The 18,760-nt window shown below is 44.6% G+C and overlaps 1 protein-coding gene across 6 annotated transcripts in view; it reads right to left on the reverse strand.

Moving 5' to 3' along the window:
* Positions 1-18,760, reverse strand: part of XYLB (xylulokinase) — a 117,241-nt gene that overhangs the window by 80,359 nt on the left and 18,122 nt on the right. For all 6 annotated transcript variants that reach the window (XR_013394771.1, XM_028749906.2, XM_077936724.1 and 3 more), the window contains exons 7-9: positions 17,332-17,397; positions 13,697-13,769; positions 403-521 (exon numbers count right to left, since the gene is read on the reverse strand). Coding sequence is in view for 5 of the 6 variants with exons in the window: in XM_028749906.2 (XP_028605739.2) it covers positions 403-521; positions 13,697-13,769; positions 17,332-17,397 (258 nt within the window). In the remaining variant the exon portion in view is untranslated. The remainder of the gene's footprint in view (positions 1-402; positions 522-13,696; positions 13,770-17,331; positions 17,398-18,760) is intronic.

Genomic DNA, 18,760 nt, shown 5'->3' on the forward strand with positions numbered 1-18,760 from the left:
TAGATCCCTTCCAACAATCTAGGTCCCAGGGATCTTGGGGGGGGGGGAGCCACAGTAATTTAAACCAGATTAAATTTGCAGTCCATCGAAAATACAGTGGTACCTCAGGTTACATATGCTTCAGGTTACATGCGCTTCAGGTTACAGACTCTGCTAACCCAGAAATAGTGCTTCAGGTTAAAAACTTTGCTTCAGGATGAGAACAGAAATCGTGCTCCAGTGGCGCGGCAGCAGCAGGAGGCCCCATTAGCTAAAGTGGTGCTTCAGGTTAAGAACAGTTTCAGGTTAAGTACGGACCTCCAGAACGAATTAAGTACTTAACCCGAGGTACCACTGTACAAATAAGTGTAGGAGACACAGGCCTTAATCCTCCACTGTCATGTTTGTCACAGCAGTACATACCAGTACTTTGCTAGATGGTACAGGATGGCCCAACTTTTTCCCTAATCCAGGTGCACAAGCATCAAGACAGGCCGGACTCCATACTTTCTCATGGATTTGCAGTAAGTTCATGCCAGAACCTGAGAAGGGAAGCAGCTGTTTTTTTCCCCAGCAGCCAAAAGTGCGTGGTGCCACTTCTGTGAAGGCACTGCACCCTGCAGATCTCAGCTGGCTGGACAAGGGGGTGCTCCCCTGGTGATCAAGCAAACAAAACGTAATTCCCATTCCCCACAGGCTCACAATATATACCAGATAGACAAACTGGGGGGGGGGGGGGGTGGAGAATTTGACTTGAAAGAAGTCAGCTGGAAGTAAACAGAGGCAAGGGCAGTTCAGAAAGAGATTTGCATCTTGAAGAGAGCATGCCTGCCACCCCAAACCTTCCACAGGTTAAACATTTGTTCATTTGTAACACATCTATGCTCAGGCCAATGGTCACGCCCTGAGCACATTGCAATGATTCCCTTTGTAATAGCTTGTCCCACACTTGCTTCTGAAAGAAGAGGGCATTTGAAAACTTAATAAAGGTAAAGGTAAAGGGACCCCTGACCATTAGGTCCAGTCGTGACCGACTCTGGGGTTGTGGCGCTCATCTCACTTTATTGGCCGAGGGAGCCGACATACAGCTTCCAGGTCATGTGGCCAGCATGACTAAGCCGCTTCTGGCGAACCAGAGCAGCGCACGGAAACGCCGTTTACCTTCCTGCCGGAGCGGTACCTATTTATCTACTTGCACTTTGACATGCTTTCGAACTGCTAGGTTGGCAGAAGCAAGGACCGAGCAACAGGAGCTTACCCCGTCGTGGGGATTCGAACTGCCGACCTTCTGATTGGCAAGTCCTAGGCTCTGTGGTTTAACCCACAGCGCCACCTGCGTCCCTTAATAGCCGATGTTTAAAACACTAAAAAGAATGTTTAAGAACACTCAGTATGAAAACAGGTCTGTGGTTACACTTGGTACAGAGCAGCTGAAACTCAGAAAGTCGCAGCATCGCCCCAGAAAAGGCCATCTCTCGCACCCATCCTCGAAATCTCCTCATGCATCACTGGAGACCTAGGAGGAGCAAGGTCCTTTCTGTGGTGATGCCACAATTCTGGAATGTTCTTTCCCACTGAAATCTGTCAGGCTCCCTCTTTCTGTTTCTTTTGCCAGAAACTAAAGACACATATTTCAACAAGCTTTTAATGTGTAACACCTAGTTTAATTGATGCCAGTTTTAATGAGTAACATCTTTTATTCTCGTCGCTGGGAGTTTTTTAAAGTGTTGGTTGTATCGTATGTTCCCTATCATCACTTACAGTAATTATTCATTGTACTGAGATATATATGAATTACTATTATTATTATCATCATCCTCATCAGGGCATTTAGCAGCGTTCACTATCTAGACAGGTTGTGGAGGTAAGGATGTAACTACAGCTGAGCATTCAAACAGCATTTTCAGGTGCATGCATTAACACGAGGATCTTCTGTAGTATTTTGGCCCTTCTGGCTTGCCATACCAAGAGCCAACTGAGCCAACGTTCAGAAGCTATGCTTTCAGTTTCAGTTCTGCATTACAAGCTACAACCCGCTGTGTGGTTTTCTCCACCGCAAACCCTTTTGTATTAAAGATGCTCTTGTTATGCATCTTTTCTGGGAATATTTTTTGCATAATTTCCATGACATTTTACTGTTTACTAAGCATCCACCTTGAGATGTTTGCACAAAGTTTGCACAAAGATTGTTGTACAATGTCACTGTTTGCTGAGCATTCATTCGGATTTGTTTGCAGATATTATATGACATCACCCAGTGACACTGCCATCTCACATTTTCCTGTGTGTACTTTCACAGAATCATAGAATTGTAGAGTTGGAAGGCACCCTGAGGGAATGTCAATTAAAGCATCCATGACAGATGGCCACCCAACCTCTGCTTAAAAACCTCCAAGGGAGGAGAATCCACCACCTTTCAAGGGAGTCTATTCCACTGTCAAACAGCTCTTACCCTCAGAAAGTTCTTCGTGATCGACAAAAATTCTGACCTGTGGTGATGGTGCTTTTTTGTTAGAACAGGTTTGTCACAAAAAAGCACCAAATTCACTTGATATTGCACAACGTAAATTTGCCGGCTTATGATCAGATCATATCCACAAAAAGTGACAGTCTGGAAGCAGCCCCAGGAAGCAAGATGCGTCCACCACCCACTGAGATATCTTGTGTGCATGCTAACAAAAAGATGTAAGGCGGCAACCAAACATCTTCCCAAAAGACAAAACGGGTAGTGGTTTTCCAGCAATTTGGAGTAGAGGCTAGCACAGGCGTACCCAAACTCAGCCGTCCAGATGTTTTGGGACTACAACTCCCATCATCCCTAGCTAACTGGCTTGGGCCAGTCACGCTTCTTTGAAGTCTCTCAGCCCCACTCACCTCACAGAGTGCTTGTTGTGGGGGAGGAAGGGAAAGGAGAATGTTAGCTGCTTTGAGACTCCTTCGGGTAGTGATAAAGCGGGATATCAAATCCAAACTCTTCTTCTAACAGGACCAGTGGTCAGAGATGATGGGAATTGCAGTCCCAAAACAGCTGGAGGGTCGAGTTTGGGGGTGCCTGGGCTAGCAGCACCCTGAGCAACTCACTTCATACATGGCAGAGAAGAGTCAAGTGTTCTCTTGCTTTTGTGCCTTTTCTCTTCCTGTCTTTTTAAAAACAGTGCAAATCCACCTCTTGCGCTTCTGTCAATGCTCTCTCTTTTCTCTCCCTACTCTGCTTTACTTCCTTTTTCAGCTTCAATTAAGTTATTCTCTCTTTCTCTCTTGTCTCACCCAGCTATTGGCAAGCTTTTCCTTTTAGGTGTTTCTATGTTCTGATCTCTTCCAAGGTGTAGAGGGAAAGCTAGTAGGACTGTGATTCCCTGAGGCTTATTTCCATCCCACTCTCATCCCTTCCTCTCTTTCTCTCCCTCTCTCTTTATAAATAGAGAGGCACTAAATCTGCTCTTCTTCTGGGACCCTGCCAGTTCTCCAGTTGCTACTGGAGGAAGAAGACATTGAAGCATGCTGCCAATTGGCATGAGGCTGAACTGGCTCCCTTGCCGCGGACCAGGAAGCAATTAGTGGGCTGGCATCGTTCCATGGGCACTCGCTTTAGTTGAAAACCAGGACTTGAAGAACACACGGTTATGAACACCAGACCAGAGAGGTGCCAAAGAGGTACCAGTTATTTCACAGAAGCTATACTCTCGCATCTGAGCCTGTTGTTGTTGTTGTTGTTGTTGTTTAGTCGTGTCCGACTCTTCATGGCCCCATGGACCAGAGCACGCCAGGCACCCCTGTCTTCCACTGCCTCCCACAGTTTGGTCAAACTTATGCTGGTAGCTTCGAGAACACTGTCCAACCATCTCGTCCTCTGTCGTCCCCTTCTCCTTGTGCCCTCCATCTTTCCCAACATCAGGGTCTCTTCCAGGGAGTCTTCTCTTCTCATGAGGTGGCCAAAGTATTGGAGCCTCAGCTTCAGGATCTGTCCTTCCAGTGAGCACTCAGGGCTGATTTCCTTAAGAATGGAGAGGTTTGATCTTCTTGCAGTCCATGGGACTCTCAAGAGTCTCTTCCAGCACCATAATTCAAAGGCATCAATTCTTCGGCAATCAGCCTTCTTTATGGTCCAGCTCTCACTTCCAGACATCACTACTGGGAAAACCATAGCTTTACCTATACGGACCTGAGCCTAGGCCACTCCAGTTTAGTGAAAAACATCCAACATTGAAAATCCGTTATCTAACATCACCTAAAAGATACCAGCTGCAGCACACAGTTTAAAATCAACGAGGCCAGACTTTAGGCTTGCGTGATCTTCTTTATTCACTAGTACCCTGATACCAACCAACAGGAACCAAATACGATACATCGCCTGGGCCTACTCACATCCATCCAGCACTCTGATGCCAAAACTAGTCATCTCTCTTGCCTTCTCCTTCAAAACTATTAATGGCCTTGCCTTTTCTTTCTTTAACTCTTTGGGCTTATTTCCACATCCCATTCTTGAATTTCCAACCCCCAATTCTTTTTCTTTTGTTAAAGGTATGGTAAGTTTAAATGGTCTAGACAGCATCTTGAGAAGCAGAGACATCACCTTGCCAACAAAGGTCCGTATAGTTAAAGCCATGGTCTTCCCAGTAGTGATGTATGGAAGTGAGAGCTGGACCATAAAGAAGGCTGATCGCCGAAGAATTGATGCTTTTGAATTATGGTGCTGGAGAAGACTCTTGAGAGTCCCATGAACTGCAAGAAGATCAAACCTCTCCATTCTTAAGGAAATCAGCCCTGAGTGCTCACTGGAAGAACAGATTGTGAAGCTGAGGCTCCAGTACTTTGGCCACCTCATGAGAAGAGAAGACTCCCTGGAGAAGACACTGATGCTGGGAAAGATGGAGGGCACAAGGAGAAGGGGACGACAGAGGACGAGATGGTTGGATAGTGTTTTCGAGGTTACCAGCATGAGTTTGACCAAACTGCGGGAGGTAGTGGAGGACAGAGGTGCCTGGCATGCTCTGGTCCATGGGGTCACGAAGAGTCGGACACGACTAAACGACTAAACAACAACAACAACAACAACAAGTTTAAATGGTAACAGAAGGGGAAACATGCAGACAATATTCTATCCATGCAGTTTCAGTTGCTCAGGTGGAAGTCCAGTTGCTCCTATATTCCTGTGTTTTAGCTACTGAATGCAAAAGGGAAGCAACTGGAAAGCTTGTTACATATTGAAAATCAAAATTATTTCACCCATTAGAAAACTTTGTCAACATATTCAACTATCTGTGCTTAGGTTTTGTTGCTCAGTGTACCCTTCCCTCTACAAAATGAGTTTATGGGTATGAACCAGACACATATTCTGTTCAATTTAGGTTGCTGCTATTGTTTCCATTTCTATTTGGTGGGGGGGGGGGTATTTTAAAAAAAAAAAACACTGTAAAGATTTGCCATTTGCATAAAGGCCAAGAATTGACAGATTAATGTATTCAATGAGCAACTGCAGTTTTAAAGCAACATATGGCGATTTTCAGATGAAATCCCTGACTTTTCTGAACCCTGAGAAACATTTAATCAGAACTCTCTTGTGCCACTTTGCAAAAGGGCAAGATAGCTCCAATCTTTAAACTCCATCTGTGCATGATTCTCTAATCTCCTCTGTACAAAGCACATCGTCTAAACCAACGAAACCAGTAAAACCAGTCCACTAATGCTTGCATTGCAGACCTAAGATTATTTATTCAGTATGCCCAGTAATTGAATACATCTCAACAGTGCTTGTAACCCCATGAACTATACAGCTAGCTGGATGGTAAAATAAACCATCAGCCAAAGAAAATTAGGTTCTGTCATCTGGATTGCAAAACTATCCGTAGATCAACTTTCCCAGCCTCTTCATCCAGAATTAATGACTTCAAATAATGACGACTGTCCAGTAAATCATGACCCATTAACACACTTTGGTATGTATTGTCAGTGTTTTCAGCCCAGAGAATGAGATAGGCAATGCACTCTATGTTGGGCTACTATTGAGGTTGGTCTGGATGTGGCTACTCCTTTTCTGTGGAACTGTACTTTCCAGAAACAATTGAAGACATTTTTGTTCGTTTCCCACTAGTGCTAGATGAAAAGGTGTTCATTTTGTGTTATGTGTAAATCTATACGGCTGCTATTGCTGCTGTTCTGATGGATGCTTCTGTAAATTGCTTTGGGAGATATACGTGGAAAGTGATTCACAAATTAATTAACAACAGCACAGGAGATACCTTTTATCGGACCAATGTTTGTTAATAAGCATTTTATACTGTAAACCGCCTTGTGTTCTTCAGATGAAGCTGGGCAAAGAAATAGTAATGGTAATAGTAATGATAATTACTACTACTACTACTACTACTACTACAGCTTACAAAGTGCTACCAGGTTGCAACCTGGAGAGTATACATTTCCATATCCCAATAAAAAGATGAAGCAACTGTGGCTGCTACATCATATTCCCCCCCACACACCCCAGTCTTGCAACCCTGACATATAAGGCCCTACACAGCTCAGCACCAGGTTATTTAGGAGACTACCATATCCTTTAGCTCAGGGGTCAGCAACCTTTTTCGGCATGGGCCGGTCCACCGTCCCTCAGACCATGTGGTGGGCCAGACTATATTTTTTTTGGGGGGGGGGGGATGAATGAATTCCTATGCCCCACAAATAACCCAGAGATGCATTTTAAATAAAAGGACACATTCTACTCATGTAAAAACACGCTGATTCCTGGACCGTCCGCGGGCCGGATTGAGAAGACAATTGGGCCACATCCGGCCCACAGGCCTTAGTTAGATACCCAATAGATTGCTGTGGTCTGCAGAATAGCTTCTCCTGCAAGTTCCCAAAATCTCAGAATCTTACTTTACATCAACTCAGAGCAGGGCTTTTAGTGTGGCTGCTCCGGTTCTGTTGAATAACTTTCCTGTCAAGATATGCCTGGCGTCCACTATCTGAACTTTCTGGAAACCACTGAAGACTCTCTCTTTTTGTTCTGAAAGGCTTTTTCCCCCAGCTGGGTAAATGGGACTTTGTCATGATGGGATTTTACAGGCAACTGTGTGAATTATTATTATTATTATTATTATTATTATTATTATTAGTCCTCTTTGATCCCAAGTTGGAGGAACATCCAGGTTGAATTGCATTTTAAAAAATCGAAAGAACTTGAGCACAAGGTTATCTTGCTTGCTGAAAGCAATGAGACCACATCTGGGTGGGACTATACCCATGGAGTATGGAAGCTTGCTTGCGCCCATTCAGAAAGGACTGGTGAGGACTTTGCCCACACATTGTTCTGTTTTACAATCTGCTGTTATCTATACAGAGCAATATTGCTTGAGAGAGACAGGAAGAGAAAGAAAGAGACATTCATTAAGCAGCAATGTAAAGAACGGTGCTACCCCATAGATCCACCTCAAGTGCATTCAATCACTTACAGTTCTTTGGTCTACTACTCTGAATAGATACAAAGCTAGCAATGAATAGCAGCGCTCTCTCTCTCTCAGGTCGTGGTTCAATGACAAATGCAAAGAGGCGGCAATGCTTAGATGAAAAGTGGGGTCAATATGGGGATGAATGGAGAGGCTCACTAAGTGGTTACAGCAGCTCACTTCAAAGCTCAAAGTGGCCAAGCAACACAGCTGACATTTTTAGGGAATATACAAACGTTGGCACAGTATTAACCAGGCACGCAAAAACATCTTTCCAAAATGCACAAAGAAGTTCAAGGCTGACAAAGAAATCATCCTCATTTGTCCTTTACGCTACAAAGATTGACGCTACACAGCTCTTTTCTCTGGAATTGCCGCCCTCTCAAGATTGTTGACTTCCAATGCTTTATGTATCGCCCTCCTGGGTTTTTTCCAGATCGGATCAGATTTCTGGCAATTTTGGTCCTAAAATACTCTTGCAGCTCCAGCCTCTCTAGCGCGAGCAGACAAAGTAATGTTAAGGCCCTCATGCCTTTACACCCTTCCTCTTTGCAGGCTCTGGCCATTTTATTACCTCCTGTTGATACCGGCTGAGGTAAGTAACCTTTGAACAATCTTTCTTAGGATTGCCCCATGTCAGTTTCTATTCCTGCAGGGGACGATGGGAGTCTTTAATTACAGCCGTACCTTGGCTTTTGGACAGCTTAGTTCACGAACAACTCAGACCTTGAATGTCGCTGTTAGGTGTGTGCCGGTGTGGTTGCTCAAGAGCGAACAGGCAAGACCCCCACTGGTCTTTTCAAGGCTTTATTATCGGTGTTATGTATTGAAGTTCTCACCCTGGCCACCAGGAGTATCATGTATATAGTTTTCACTCAGGTCCACGTCAGTTACTTTAGGCGGGAAACCCTGGGTTGTTGTTGCTACAATGTTGACAGCCGGTTGCCTATAAAAGCAGGTCGGCTGAGCTGTTTGCTGTTCAGTTCTGTTCCAGCTTACAAATAAAGAGCTGCTTTGAAGAATCGGTGTGACGTCTGATATGTTCACCCACAACTTAACACTGGCGACGAAGGTGGGATTGATGGACATCATAGCACAGCCAGACGCGGCCACCCTCTGAAATGAGCTGAATCACGGAGCTGAAACACTGAGCGAAATCACAGAGCAGAACCAATTCAGATCTGACCGTTCTGGCTAGAGCACTGTGTTCCATCCATCGCCCTCCACGTCGGCATCGGAATCATGGCTTCACTCGTGCCTCTACCGCCGTTTGCCCCAGCCTCTGAATCATGGGACTCCTACCTCGCTCGGTTCAACTGCTACCTCCAAGCAAATGAGCTGACAAGAGGGTCTGTAGAGCAGAGGCAGAGCCTCTTCCTCACCCTTTGTGGCCCCAAAGTGTTTGTGACGGCCCGAGCATTGGTTGCGCCTCTAGCAATCCAGGCAGAGCCATGGGACATAATTCAAGAGAAGTGCTGCAACCACTACGCGCCAAAGCCGTCCAAGATTGCTGCCTGCCATGCGTTCTACCACCGGAACCAGGCAGAGGGGGAGTCAATTAAGAACTACCCCACCGCCCTCCGACAGGCTGCAATGCACTGCGAGTTCCGAGATTTAGACGATGCCCTGATGGTTCGAATCGTCTGCGGGGTCCGGGACATCTGTCTGCAACGGCATCTCCTCGCCAAGCCAGACCTCACCTCATGCTGCAGAAAGCCACTGAGGAGGCTGTGGCCTCAGAAGCTGCTGAACTCTCCGCCCAGGAAATCTGCAAGGCCAGTAGCCCATATTTAAAAGACTATGTTCACTGGACAAACTGTACATGTAAAGCTGTATGGTGAATAGGGTCAATAAATATGCTTATGTGCCTTACTGAAAACAATAAGGGTATTGCTGTATGTAATGGAACCACTATGATTGTAACTAATGCCTTATCTCGGTAGGGAGGGGTGTTATGTATTGAAGTTCTCACCCTAGCCACCAGGAGTATCATGTATATAGTTTTCACTCAGGACCACGTCAGTTACTTTAGGCGGGAAACCCTGGATTGTTGTTGCTACAATCTTGACAGCCGGTTGCCTGTAAAAGCAGGCCGGCTGAGCTGTTTGCTGTTCAGTTCTGTTCTAGCTTACAAATAAAGAGCTGCTTTGAAGAATCGCTGTGTCGTCTGATATGTTCACCCACAACTTAACAATCGGTACAAAAACATTCACAATGCAGAACGTCTCAATTCCCTGTCTTGCTCAGTCACTAGCACAATCTGGGAGTGGGCAGTCCTTAAACTTTCTCCAGCAGAGTAGTCTTTTGACCCCCATCCTATGCCTCCCCTCTCTGCGCGTAAACCGACTGCGCAGAGAGGGCATGGGCAGAGGGGGACCTGCCTCCCCCCCCCCCCGCTTTGTCCATGCTCGGTGCTGTGGCTCTCCCTTGCATCCTCCGAGCCCTGCATCCCTTCCCCACTGGAGGCGTGGCTTCCCTCCTCCGCGGAGGAAGTGCTGCTTCTCACGATCTTTGGAGGCTCCCTGTAACCCAACTGCCCTTCCACCTCTCGCCTCTGAGCTGATGGCAGTTCCCTGACAGTCGCAAACCTGGAAGTAGGTGTTCCCATTTGCAAACTTTGCCTCAGAAGTCGAACGTCCGGCGCGGCTTGGTTTCTGAACATTTCGGAAGTTGAACGGACTTCCAGAACGCACTATGTTCCAAAACCAAGGTAAGACTGTACTGGCTTCATCTTATTATCCCCTCTCCAAAAAAAAATAAAAAAAAATCTCTTCACAATTTGGGAAAAAAAAGAAAAGAGGAAGAAATTTATCAAGGCCAGAGGCAAATCCAGCTGCCTCAAGAAAGCCTCAGTCCAGCTGCTGAGAGGATGAGAAACCTAAGGAAGGAAATTGTTCAGTCTGTTTTCTACAATTTGGCGTTCCTGAACCTGCTTAAAATCAAAACACAACTATCAACCGGATTACAGACTTCTCCAGATTCTACTGAATCAGTCCCCAAAAGTGCACATATTTTACATTTAAAATGCAGATAAAATACATATTTTAGGGGTGGAGGAATTGTGTTGCAAGATGTTTATTTTATTGAAAGAGTGCAAATGAAATGTGTGCAATTTAAACAGGTTTTTGTGTGCTTTCTTTCAGAAAGTGTGCAAAAAGTGGAATGGAACCCAGACTTTATGAATGGGTGCAAGCAAGACTAACACAGAATAGACTTAGGATGCTCCATCCATCCTTAGAGAGGCACCAGGCATGGAGTCTGGCCTTCTGCGCCATTGCCCCATTGCTTTGGCTATGGGTAAATTTAAGTATTTTCATTCTGTGTACTGCTGCTTAGGTGCAAGAAAGCATTTGCAACTTAAATTGTTAGAAATACTCTATTACCACAGTAGAAAAAGAGCTGCTTTTGAACACGGAGAGATAGGTCAAATAACTACTCCATGCGTTTTATGCCTTATGCAAGTCACTATCTGTGAAAGTAAGACATCTCTGTGGTGAGAGTGAAATTTAGGCATCTCCATGGTGCGAGCAGAATGGCTGTTTTCAAAAGTTTTAGTGTTTTATCACTTGTAAAGGGTGATACATCAAATGACACATTTAAGTTGTTTAGTCTCAAGTTTCTCACTTAAAAGCAAAACCCCACACAGTATAAATGGAAATCATTTGTCATTCTAATATAGTTTTTGGCACATTTTAAAAAATCAATCAACAAAGTGCAAAACATTTTACAGGAAGAGATTTGTGCCTCCTGGAACTGGAACATCATCCTAGATTTGCTTTTCTGACACACACACTTTCTGATGGAGCTTAGTGGATTTTCTTTTTTTTTAAGGATCTGTTCTACTGGAGGGCTAAACAACTGGACTGAGTATCTTTATAGCCTGTACAACCCAAATATTATAAACGAAGCAGAAATGAAGGAGGGGATCGTTATTCAAACAATGTGTTATCTCTGAAGAAAAACATGAGAAAGACCATGCAAACTGCAAGTTGCTGAGGGCCAGTCACATGCTATATCCATATGAAGGCTGCTCCATATGGCTCCATATGGCACAGGTCATCATGCCCATTTGTTTGCAGCTGCATGCCAAATTGGCAGATGCAATCGTCTGCCAATTTTTTAAGAGTTCAGTAGAACACCAGGGGATGGAACGCTCCCTTCCCTTCAATTACTTTCCACCATTCTCCACTCTGGTGCAATACCTTGAACCATGGTTAAATATTGTACTGGTCGCAGTGTGAACCATGGTTAATGCTATCCATGATTCACACTGTCAGGGGACTGCCATCAACAGGGGAGAAGGAGGTAGGAACGTACAGAGAGCCTCCCACTTTGATCAGCAGTAACACTTCATCAGAGACTGGTGTTAGAACGGAAGAAGAATCATAGAATCATAGAGTTGGAAGAGACCACAAGGGCCATCGAGTCCAACCCCCTGCCAAGCAGGAAACACCATCAGAGCACTCCTGACATATGGCTCTCAAGCCTCTGCTTAAAGACCTCCAAAGAAGGAGACTCCACCACACTCCTTGGCAGCAAATTCCACTGTCAAACAGCTCTTACCGTCAGGAAGTTCTTCCTAATGTTTAGGTGGAATCTTCTTTCTTGTAGTTTGGATCCATTGCTCCGTGTCCGCTTCTCTGGAGCAGCAGAAAACAACCTTTCTCCCTCCTCTATATGACATCCTTTTATATATTTGAACATGGCTATCATATCACCCCTTAACCTCCTCTTCTCCAGGCTAAACATGCCCAGCTCCCTTAGCTGTTCCTCATAAGCCATCGTTTCCAGGCCTTTGACCATTTTGGTTGCCCTCCTCTGGACACGTTCCAGTTTGTCAGTGTCCTTCTTGAACTGTGGTGCCCAGAACTGGACACAGTACTCCAGGTGAGGTCTGACCAGAGCAGAATACAGTGGCACTATTACTTCCCTTGATCTAGATGCTATACTCCTATTGATGCAGCCCAGAATTGCATTGGCTTTTTTAGCTGCCGCGTCACACTGTTGGCTCATGTCAAGAAAGGTGGGAAGAGGGGAGGGAAAGGCTCACAGACTTCTCTGCGAGCCCCAGCACCGATCCCAGGGAAGCTAATAGGGAAACAGAGATGCAACTTCCGTCGCCTAGTTTTGGCAGGGGAGTCAAGCGTAAGGGGAAAAGGTGGAGACTGGGCGTGTCGAGGTTCTTATGCTTGGGGGGGGACAGGAAAAGCCCACTCTCAGAATCTGCTAGCGACTGAGGGAGACATGAACTTTGGGTGTCTGCACTGTACATAGTTTGCACCAAATAAAACCTGTAAAAAGGCAGGTCGGAGTCCTGGCTGTTTACTCGTGAGGAACCATACTCATCCCTCACACACACACCAAGCAAACTCTACTTTAGAGGAAGTCTGGCTTGCATTAAACACAGATAACTTTGGTGTCACAGTCACTCAAAGAAGGGAAGTGTGGAGGGGATAGAAAGGAGCAGGGATGGGGAACCTTCATTCTGTGATCCGCCCTGAGATCTTATGATGAAGTGATGAATGAAGGGCAGTATATAACATTGGCATAGCAACCCCCACTTTTTAAAAGAGATGTTGAGCTTTTTTTAGGAAGGCAGCCCTGTTCAGGGAAGTATTTAATGTGTGACATTTTAATGTATTTTTAACCTTTGTTGGAAGCCGCCCAGAGTGGCTGGGGAAACTCAGCCAGATGGGCAGGGTACAAATAATAAATTATTATTATTATTATTATTAGGTCGCCCAAAGTTGTTGGGCTTTTTGGGGAACAGCGCCAAAACTTCCTTACCTGGCTTAGCCCGTGGTGCCCAGCCACCTTCATGATGCCCTGCATCCCACCTCGTGGTTAACTAATAATAACCTGTGACTCTCCAGGTAATGCTGGACTCTCTTCATCCCCAGCCAGCCAATAGTCAGGGGTGGTGGGAATTGGAGTCCAACAATATGCAGAAGGTCACACGCTCCCTACTTCTGATCTAGACAGTCTCTGAGCAAGATAGACTTTCCCAAGGCTACCCAACTGATCTGTGACCGAGCAGGAAGTAAATCCTAGGCTCCCAATTTCAAATGTGATGCTTGATCTGCTTTACCAGAAGCACTATTGCTCAATTCATGCCGTATTTCTGGTATTAAAACTTTTTATTGAAAACTTCTTTCATTCACAAGGAAATAGGTGAGCCTGCTGGTCCATTTATTCACTCCCAGTGGTCAGGAGAGACCTTTTGACTCAGGTTGAGCACATTAAACAGCCAACAAACAAGCCTAGAAGTCACTTACCGTCACTGTGATCAATGGGAGCATAAGCCCCTAGGAAAAGGGAGGCTGCAAAGCTGCTGACCAAAGAGATCCTCTGGAAGAGAAAAGCGAAATGAGAAAGTGGACGCAAAATACATTCGTTTTGATTTACAAACAGATCAAGGGCTCATTCCAATTTTTTTAAAAAAGCATTTTTAAAGTTCCACTTTCTTTTTTTATTTTCTTTTTTTAATGCTTTTTATTAATTTTCACAGACAAAAGAGAATAAAGAAAAACATAAGATACAAATTATAAATAAAAAAGGGGGGGAAGAGAAATAAATCAATCTTTTAACGTCAACATTTTGTACCGTTCCACTTTCAATGGAAGAGTTAGGCAGATACTAAAAAACGTCTTCTTGACCAGTAGGGCTTATGGGTGCTGAACTTCCCAAAGAGTGGCTTCGGCCCAAGTATACAAAGGCAATAGGGTGCTGGAAGTCACCTCTGCAGATATACAAGGGGGGCAAAACAACACAATGCAAGTAGGGTGAAAAATCAGGACCCATGCTCCAAAACATAACCAATTCAGGGAAGGCAGATCAAAGCTCAATAAAGCATTCACTTTGCCTGCAGGTGGTCTAGGGGGTCAACTCTTGTCATTTCCAGTAAAAGCAAAGAGGTAGAGAGTGGCCCAGGAGACCTCTCTCTGACCAGAAACCTGAAGATGGTGCCAGACTATGCTGAATAGCAGCCTGAGCAAGTATAAGGCAGCTTCTTCATTTCCTTATACAGTGGTACCTCGGGATGCAAACAGGATCCGTTCCGGAGCCCCATTCGCATACTAAACAGAATGTAAGACACGATAGCGCGTCTGCGTGTGTCGTGTTTCGCCGCTTCCGCGTATGAGCGTGACGTCATTTTGACTGTCTGTGCATGCGCGAGCGGCGAAACCCAGAAGTAACGCACTCCGTTACTTCCAGGTCACCGCGAAGCACAACCTGAAAGCGCTCAACCAGAAGCATATTTATCCCAAGGTATGACTGTATACAGTATACCATATAGATCATGGGCAGGCAAACTAAGGCCCAGGGGTCGGATCCGGCCCAATCACCTTCTAAATCCGGCCCGCCGACGGTCCGGAAATCAGCATGTTTTTACATGAGTAGAATGTGTCCTTTTATTTAAAATGCATCTCTGGCTTATTTGTGGGGAATAGGAATTTGTTCATATTTCCCCCCCCCCCCAAAAAAAAAAAAAAATATAGTCCGGCCCCCCACAAGGTCTGAGGGACAGTGGACCGGCCCCCTGCTGAAAAAGTTTCCTGACCCCTGATATAGATACTGAACCCTGTTGGGCACAGCTGTAGGCCAAAGGTGGATGCAAAGGGGCCAATTTTTGTTCTGCACTTGCAAGCAATCAGTCCTTCAGTTTCGCAGCATCTGCACTTTGGTTTTACTGTTTTCAGCGCCTGCCAAAGCCTCTCCTGCTCCAGCATGCCTGCCCACACATGTAATTGTGACATGTATTTTAATATGCAACTTTATTTTATAATGTATATTTTAAAAACTGATTATTTTGTTTTGGTAGGGAAACATAGGCTACCTAACTAACATCTGATTTCACTGGTAATTTTAATGAATATTTTATGCAGACTGTTTAGACAGTTTGATGATTAAGCAGCATAAAAAGTCTCCTGTGCATTTATCAACTGTACTTTTCTGCCGTATGAAGCTTAACAGTTATGGAAATACCCAGGCCTTTAGCCATTAAATAATCTATGGCCTGTTAAAGCCGGGGGGATTGTTATTAAGGCTGTTATTATGATTTCATTATTGATGCTCTGTAAAATGTTTTATATGTTATACACCACCCTGGGATCTTTTGATGAAGGACAGTATATCGATCAAATAAATAACTTGTGAATATCAGGTGAATTCTTAAGTGGTTAGGATACACAGTTGGCATCCCTAAGTTTGGGTGCAATCCTTCTAGCACCCAGTAAAAAAAAGAGTATTTATTTGAATAAGCATTTAAAATTGCTGCAAGTTGATTTTATTGACTACATTCATTGCATAATTATTATTATTATTATTATTTCAAAAAGTATGTTATGCTTAAAATTCTACAAGGCAGGCTTAGGCAGTATGTGGACCGAGAACTCCCAGAAGTGCAAGCTGGATTTCAAAAGGGCAGAGGAACCAGAGACCAAATTGCAAACTTGTGCTGGATTATGGAGAAAGCTAGAGAGTTCCAGAAAGACATCTACTTCTGCTTCATTGACTACACAAAAGCATCTGACTGTGTCAACCCCAGCAAACTATGGCAAGTCTTAAAGAAATGGGAGTGCCTGATCACCTCATCTGTCTCCTGAGAAATCTCTATGTGGGACAAGAAGCTACAGTTAGAACTGGATATGGAACAACTGATTGGTTCAAAATCGGGAAAGGAGTACGACAAGGCTGTATTTTGTCTCCCTGCTTATTTAACTTATATACAGAATTCATCATGCGAAAGGCTGGGCTGGATGAATCCCAAACTGGAATTAAGATTGCTGGAAGAAATATCAACAACCTCAGATATGCAGATGACACAACCTTGATGGCAGAAAATGAGGAGGAATTAAAGAACCTTTTAATGAGGGTGAAAGAGGAGAGAATATGGTCTGAAGCTCAACATAAAAAAAAACTAAGATCATGGCCACTGGTCCCATCACCTCCTAGCAAATAGAAAGGGAAGAAATGGAGGCAGTGAGAGATTTTACTTTCTTGGGTTCCATTATCACTGCAGATGGTGACAGCAGTCACGAAATTAAAAGACGCCTGCTTCTTGGGAGAAAAGTGATGACAAGCCTAGACAGCATCTTAAAAAGCAGAGACATCACCTTGCCAACAAAGGTCCGTATAATTAAAGCTATGATTTTCCCAGTAGTGATGTCTGGAAGTGAGAGCTGGACCATAAAGAATTGATGCTTTTGAATTATGGTGCTGGAGGAGACTCTTGAGAGTCCCATAGACTGCAAGAAGAACAAACCTATCTATTCTGAAGGAAATCAGCCCTAAGTGCTCACTAGAAGGACAGATCGTGAAGCTGAGGCTCCAGTACGTTGGCCACCTCATGAGAAGAGAAGACTCCCTGGAAAAGACCCTGATGTTGGGAAAGATGGAGGGCACAAGGAGAAGGGGACAACAGAGGATGAGATGGTGGGTCAGTGTTCTCGAAGCTACCAACATGAGTTTGACCAAACTGCGGAAGGCAGTGGAAGACAGGAGTGCCTGGCATGCTCTGGTCCATGGGGTCACAAAGAGTCGGACACGACTGAATGACTAAACAACAACAATGGATTGTACACAACTTTGAATGCGTAAAAAAGAATGAAGCCTGGTATAAAAATGTTTTAAGTATATGGATTGGTAGTCAGAAAGCCAGGCATTGCCCATGTTTAACAAAATGGTTGGGGCTGAAGCCAAAACCACCAGGATGTACATTTCAGCAGCGGCTCTTGCTAAGTATTTTTCAAAAAAAAACAAAGCATTTTCCATTTAGTGAGAATTTGTTTGTTTAACTGTTGCCTTATTTATGCTAGTACAATTTGTGCAACTAAGTTCCTCTCCAAAATATCTAGGCAAAACAAAAATCAGCTCTGATTTCCAATAAGTGAACTGAAGATTAGCCCACCTCTGTGTGTGTGTAGACCTCGGGGTTCTGGCTGTAAATCTTCGCTATCTGGTTTCCTGTAAAACGCTGCAAAAGACAGGCCAATGCTTAGGAACACAAACTGTAAATTGAGTCAATAACCATTAACTCGGCATAATGAGTTCAGGACGCTGCACTTTGGGTATTTAATTTGTCTGACGCATGATGGAAGTTGTTTTTCGATTGCAATAGGCACAAAACAGACTATTATGCATCGGCTCATTATGATAATTCTGTTGGGAAACTGCCAGGGAGATATAGTCCATCATGGCCCCAAGCCGGCTGCCGGACTTCCATCGATCTCCCGTAGCCAGGCAGATCCAGCAGTTAGCGACACGAAGCCTCAGAAATAGATTGCCACATTCCAGGCTTGTGCACACTGTTCTTTATCAGCAGAACCACAGCCAGAAAGCTTGCACCGTAGAAGAGAGCATAATTTACAGACTTTATTTAGCGTTGAACAGAACAAAGAGAAAACATGACCGTTCTGTGTCAGTGTCTCTGACCGACTGAAATCGAAAGGAAACAGCAAGCATAAACATCCTGTGACTAGGACATGCGCAGACTCTGTGACTCTCAAAGCCTGCTCTCTCTTAAGGTGGAACGGAAATATCCTAACATCCTCCCCCTTTCCGTGTAACCTGTAGTACCTGTGGTTCACCCAATTGCAACCTTTGTACATAAACCGTATGTTGTTCTCTGTTAACAACCTTAGACAACAGATCAGCAGGAACTTCATTTCCTGCCATGTAGGACACCCGAATCAGTCCTTTCTGAATACACTCTCTTGCACGATGTAGCTTAATCTGCAAGCACTTGGTTCTTTGCTTGCATCAACCATTCACAATCCATGAGTGAAAATGACAGAGCATTGAGTTCTGCTTCACAGGAACTTAGGCTCACTGTTGTTTGCTTCTTGCACAACCAGTCAAACAGGCAGTGGTTGTACATGTAGCATACTCCAGAAGTGCTTGTACCATCTGTGGTGTCACTTCCAAAACTTGCATCTGCAAAGATTTCAAGACCTCCAGTCTTCTGACTGGTGAACCTCAGCCTGTAGTGCATAGTCCCTTTCAAATAGCGGGCTATGCGCTTCAGAGCTTTCCAATCCTGAACCGTAGGATTGTTGGCATGTCTGCTAAGCAGATTACAGCTTACAGCTATGTCAGGTCTTGAACATCTGGCAATGAAATTCAGCTTGCCTAGAACGCATCTGTATAGCGTTGTGTCAGAAAACGCTTCAGCAGTACTGTCTACCTGGTAACCTGTCACCATCGGTGTGTCTGCTGGGTTTGCATCAACCAAATTCAACCTGGTTAATACATCAGCAATTTTCTGTGTTTGGTGTACCAGAAAATTACCTGCTTGGTCCTTCTCCACCTGCAGAGAAAGATAGTTGGATACCTCACCA

This window comes from Podarcis muralis, chromosome 12 (genome assembly GCF_964188315.1).
Source record: "Podarcis muralis chromosome 12, rPodMur119.hap1.1, whole genome shotgun sequence".
Classification (NCBI taxonomy): domain Eukaryota; kingdom Metazoa; phylum Chordata; class Lepidosauria; order Squamata; family Lacertidae; genus Podarcis; species Podarcis muralis.